The following is a 5977-nucleotide window of genomic DNA, read 5'->3' as shown; positions in this document are numbered from 1 at the left end:
GTTCCGGCGCCTTTTGGGTTGCTCGCGCCCGGGCCACGGCGAACACTTTCTCTCCCGGCTCCCAGTGACGGGTCAACCTCGGAGAAAAAAAGCGCAACCTTCACGCCTCCTTGGGCACACTAAACTCCAGGAAAACTGGTGTGTTATTAGGCAGGCAGCGACCATAGCTGTTTCTCTTTCCGAGGAATGCTGGAAATCGTAACACGAACGACCCCGTTGCGTGGCCACACTAGCGACCCCGACAGGAAGCCCCGCCCAGGAACACCTAGGGTGTATAAAAGCATAGCTCGTGCAAGGCACGCTCTGTGTGCACTCATTTGCTTAGAGCGTTTCGGTTACCAGGAACACAACAGCCCGACACATGAAGCCCACGGTAAGCTAAGCTGCATCGATCGGTTCCAGGGTCAACGTGTACCGCTCGCATCAGGTCAAACGGTCCTTGGTTATTGCGCATAAATATATATCTCGTATCGCTTGCATCTACCAAATGCCGCGTCTAAGAATCCTTCTAGGTTTCTTCATACAGCGCAACTTTCGCGCAGCTAGGAAGTGTCCGGAGAAACATGAGGGCCGACGCAAAAATCCCAAAGGCATTTTTGCGACGCCCCTTGACGACTGTTGATTAGCGAGGCCGCGACCGCGTGTTGTCGAATCCAGCAAATACAGATCGCAGTACTTGGCGCATTTGTTACAAGATCTCGTGACCACTTTTTCTCACATAATGCTACCATTGAAACCGAGGAACTGACATGTTTTGCTTTGCCTGGACTTTCTAGCCAAATTCACGACTGCTTGAGGTTGGCTGTGAGATCCCAGGAATCGCTTGATAATTTAGGCTTTTATTATTTCGTAAGACACCGCATCACCCGGTGAAATGTTTCACAGCCCAAAATGATAACGTTGGTGAGTGGAAGCAGCGAGTATTTCGTGCCCTTAGCCGGAAAGCTTTAGGCGAGGTATTCCACACACTTTATGGATATGAACTAACAAACCCTCGGTTGGAATTTTTTCAGTGTAAATTCTTGCGCTGTTTTCACACGCAAGCCAACTCTCCTTAAGGTGTGCATTCTTCATTTTCAAACCATGAATGTTGTTCTCGGTTTCTTTTTTTCTTTCTGTCAAGGCTTGCACCAATTTTACGTGATCATGGCCTGCGCAATGTAGATTTCGCTTCTTCTTTTTTCACTGTTGACCTGTCTACGTCCCGGGAAAAAAATATGAATGTAACACAAAAAATATTTTTAAACAAATGCATCCTCAACAACTTCCTCGGTTTCTGTGACACTTTGATGCGTGCGATTATAGTAGCTCACCCATGCGCTTGCCCGCGCCATCCTCGATTAAGTCACAGAAAAGACAATATAGGTCGAGCAATTGCCCGCTACTTCCGTAGCGTACCAAGAATAGATTAAAGTAGAGGAGCCACCCAGATAGTTATCTTCAAGCGTGCTATAAAGAAGCCCATCCACGGCGTCGCTAGCTGGCGCACCGCTCTCACGGTACTTGCTAGCCGTCGCGGTCCGCTGCCTAAATCTCGGCGGCGAGAAATTTCCTTCCGCCTCCTGCGTGTGTAGTAGCGAGTGCGCCATGACAAGGGAGTGTGAACGTAATGCTCTGATGTAATCGCGAACGGAAATCGGGACAACATAAAGGGTAGGGTTACGAAAATCCTCATTGTAAAAAGTTGGAGAATTAGGTACTACTTCCCCCCCCCCCCTTTTTTTTTCTCTTAATCACGGAGCGCATGCACTCACTATCCATGTGCGGAGTCGCACAATTTAGGCTTGAATAGTAGGAATTTCTTTTAATTTTACTCGAAGCCAATGGTTTTTCTCCCGTTGGCTTTAGATCGAATAGTACTCCGCGTTATACGCTTACACCACGATTCGCCAGGTGGTGCACCGCCTGATCGCATCTAAATAGGGCCCATAAATGAAAGAAGCTCACATGAGGCGGTACCTGCTTATACAGTGCCGACAAAGTAACGTCCGTTGAGCGCTGCGTTTCTAAGTTACATAATGGTGCGCTGATGCCCACACATTGTGCTCAATCAATGTACGCACTGCTCAGTCAAATATACAGTAGTCAATTCCGATCTTTGTTCTTGCTTTTGCATCTTCAGGTTGTCGTCTTCTTTGCCTTGCTGGCCACGGCCATGGCCGGCTTCTATGGCGGCTTCGGTGGCATCGGCTATGGCGGATACGGTGGCTATGGCGGCTTTGGTGGCTACGGAGGCTACGGAGGCTACGGATACCGCGGTTTCCCAGTTGGACGAGTGTTTTCCTACGGCTCCATCATCAAGCATGGATACGGCGGATACGGTCTCGGCCTGGGCCACGGAGGATACGGCGGTTACGGAATTGGCTACGGAGGATACGGCCACGGCTTTTACGGATAACACGTGCAGTGTGCTGATGAGGTTGCTCGCCGGAGATCTGGCAAATGCAATCGCAATGACGCATCTCGGACTCTTAGCCGTGTGTCAACCAGGATGACACTGACCTCTTAAATTTTCCCGACTCCCTTGTACAATAAACCAGACCTAAGCAAACGCTGGCTTGTAGTTAGCTCTTTCGAGACACTAGGCATGGAGACAAAGATGAGAACTATGTGCCATATACGGTGTCTTCCTGAACTTTGCAGAGCTTTGTAAATTAAGTAGAAAAAAATAACTTCATAGACTAAGTGGTTTTAAGATTACTGCTGATCCCAACTGTTCTTTTTTAATATTTGCTTGTCACGAGAAAAAGACGACATACGGCGCACTAATTTCAGTAACCTTGTGGTGAGTCAAATTAAAGGATGTCTTTTACGTAAAACAAGACAAACAAATAATAACGAAATGCATTTGCCACTATCCCTCAAGCATGCTGATATTGCCTCTGATGAGTGTATTCTTTAATTTGTTGATTGCTGGGGTCAACAACGGGTTCCTTTTTTCTTTGTTTCCTCAATGTGTGTAGGGATAGTAGCAACAGAGACGGTAAGTACGACGGGTATTGCATAAAAATTAGAAAATCAGTAGTTCTTATCCCAGATCTTCAAAGCTCACTCTGATAAACCGGTTATTCATTTCGAACCTATGCGTGTGTTAGTAATTATACTTACGCCGGGGATTCTTCACGTCAGAGGCCACGAACTCATAACGATTAAACATATAGGTGTTGCTTTATGGTTGTCAGAGAGAGAGAGCAAATTATAAATGAAAGGTAGGGAGGTTAACCAGGACTGAGCCCGGTTGGCTACCCTACACTGGAGAAAGGGAAAAGAGGACGGAAAGAATAAAAGAAGAAGAGAAAGTCCACCGGGGATATCGTTCAGTCACTCAGTCCGGATCACAGACGCTGACTCAGTCCTATAGCTTTCAAATATCGCAGCAGCGCTTTTGTGGCCTTTTGTAGCTGCGATATGGTAGGCCATCGTCCGAACATCCTGTTCAAGGTGAACGGTTTTCTATCTAACCGGTTGAGAGCTGTGCAGAGATCTTGTCTTTCATTTTCAAAAGATGGGCAGTAGCACAGTAGATGTTCTATAGTTTCCTCGACACCGCAGGCATTGCACTCGGCGATATCAGCCATTCTGATCAAAAACGTATATGCATTCGTGAATGCGACGCCCAAGCGTAAGCGGCACAGCATTGTTTCCTCATTACGCGGAAGCCCTGGTAACAGCCTCGATTTCATAGATGGATCGAGGGAATGCAATCGATGTTGGGTGAATTCGGGTGTGTGCCACTTCTCCAATGTCATACCGTGCGCTAGCTTGCCTAAGTGTTGGGCTGAGTCAGTCCGCGATAAAGGTATAGAAACAAGGGTTCCTCCTTCGTGTGCTTTCCTAGCAGCTTCGTCAGCGAGGTCGTTGCCGGAGATACCGCAATGGCCAGGCAGCCACTGAAACACGACGTCGTGCCCTTTCGCGATCATTGATTGTGCATTTCTCGTATCTCCGACACGAGTTGTACACGTGACCCGCGACGAAGAGATGACCGAAGACATTGTAAGGCCGCCTTCGAATCGCAGAATATTGCCCGCCGATTAGCCGGTTGGTTGTTAATATCAACGGCACCTCGGAGAGCAACAAGCTCCGAACCGGTCGATGTTGTCATGTGAGAAATCTTGTATCGGATGCTTAGTGATCGTGATGGTATAACCACTGCGCCGGTGGAGCTGGTCTGGGTGGACGAGCCATCCGTGTATATGTGCACTCGGTCAAAGTATAAAGTGTGCAAACAATTCAGAGCTGCTTGCTTCAAGGCCAAGGTAGGCAGGTCGGTCTTCTTTCTTATCCCTGGAACCGTAAGACGTACTTGAGGTTGTTTTAAACACCACAAAGCTGAGGTTGAACGTGCTGAGGGTGTGAAGCCCGATGGTAGGGAGGCACGATGCTTGCTGACCTCGTTGGAGAAGGACGCCTGTGGTCGTCGTTCTGGCAGGCAGGCAAGAGAGCTTGATTGCATCCGTGAAACATGACGAACATGGGCCCTAAGCGTGTCGGTGCTGATGTAAGTTGTGATCGGATGGTCTTGAGCCATTATAATGGTTCCTGCTGTCGAGGCGCTTCGTGGAAGGCCTAGGCAAACACGTAGTGCCTGTGCTTGCACGCTCTGAAGTTCTCGAAGATTTGACTTGCATGTTTTTGGCAAGCGCGGGAGAGCTATAACGTAGGAATCCGATAAAAAGTGCTCGATATAACTGTAGCATGGAGCCCACTGCCGATCCTCATGTTTTGCCGGCAATGAACTTGAAGATGTGAACAATAGATATGAGCCTCTTCTTCAAGTGGGCAACCTGAGAGCTCCAAGAGAGGTCCCGGTCAACAATGACACCCAAAAACCGATGATTTCTCTTGTAGCAGATAGGCTGGCCATTGATGCATGCTGGATAACCAGACATCGCTTTTCGCGTAAAAGCGACTAACGAACATTCTTCTGTTGAGACGGGAAGGCCTTGTGTGTGAAGATAGTCAGATACCTGTGTTGCTGCTTTCTGTAGCCTTGTGCGAGGGCATTTCATTTTTTCAAAGTTTCAAGGGCATTTTGATGGCGAGCGGGCTCGTCACGACATCTCGCGGAGGTCGCGGAATCTACGGAGCGCATGGATTTGAATTCCGAAACTTAATGGGTATAAAGTTATCATAAACTTTTGATGTGAAAGGGGCATTGACATTTCCAAAGTCATGCTTTAGATTTTCAAGTCTGGAACTTTGCAGGTTTAATATTGTTATAAACATTTCACGCCAAATGTGCATTGACATTTATAAAGTCGTAGATTGGACCATACAATGAGACAAGCCAAATCAACACACTATCATACAAGTTGACAAAGCACACGCAGCGAGGTCCACTGAGACGAAGCATTGTGGTGGTTCATTTGTGCTGACATGTCACAAAAAAGAATATCAACATTTTTTTCACCTGCGCCAAAGCATCCATGTCAAAACACTAAAGCAAACAAAGGTAACTACCTTCTTACTCTTTTTTTCGTAGTTTGACTTATATTCGTGAGGCCACTTTGGTGCCCGTTCGTTTTTCTCTGGCCGAGTGGATTTTCGCAGCGCAGAGTTTGAAATGCTGTCTTGCTAGCAGACGAGAAAAAGAAACAATGGTCACTCGCCGCCATCACTGTGGGGATTCGACGGATTGCAACGCACTGACTTCACTTGAGCGCAACCTCACCGCAAAGTCTTGTCTCGCCGGTGTAGGATACCGAGCACCATGCGTGTGGTTCTCTGTGGACCAAGCGTCTCACGCCTTCTTTTTTTTCGATATTTCTTCGGCAGCCACATCAGGTGCCCGAAGTAGGCACTCGATTGTGGCCAACATGCTTTCCTTCGGATTTTTTTTTTCATTTTGGTGCTCCCGCCTCACAGGAGAAAAAAAAAGAGACATTGTTGCGGCGCAGCGAATTGTCGCATGGTGAAAGTGAAATATGTTGAAATATGGTGAATTGTCGCATGGTGAAATATTTCATTGTATCTT

At 47.5% G+C, this 5977-nt stretch overlaps 1 protein-coding gene across 1 annotated transcript; it reads left to right on the top strand.

Moving 5' to 3' along the window:
* Positions 1–303: 303 nt before the first annotated feature.
* On the top strand, positions 304–2551 carry LOC126548068 (uncharacterized). The gene is made up of 2 exons (XM_050196153.3): positions 304–373; positions 2123–2551. Exons 1-2 carry the CDS (start codon positions 362–364, stop codon positions 2396–2398), a joined length of 288 nt encoding a protein of 95 aa, XP_050052110.1. The 5' UTR covers positions 304–361; the 3' UTR covers positions 2399–2551.
* The last annotated feature ends 3426 nt before the right edge of the window (positions 2552–5977 follow it).

This window comes from Dermacentor andersoni, chromosome 1 (genome assembly GCF_023375885.2).
Source record: "Dermacentor andersoni chromosome 1, qqDerAnde1_hic_scaffold, whole genome shotgun sequence".
Classification (NCBI taxonomy): domain Eukaryota; kingdom Metazoa; phylum Arthropoda; class Arachnida; order Ixodida; family Ixodidae; genus Dermacentor; species Dermacentor andersoni.
Note: the sequence above shows the minus strand (reverse complement) of the source record. Positions and strands in the feature narration are given on the sequence as shown.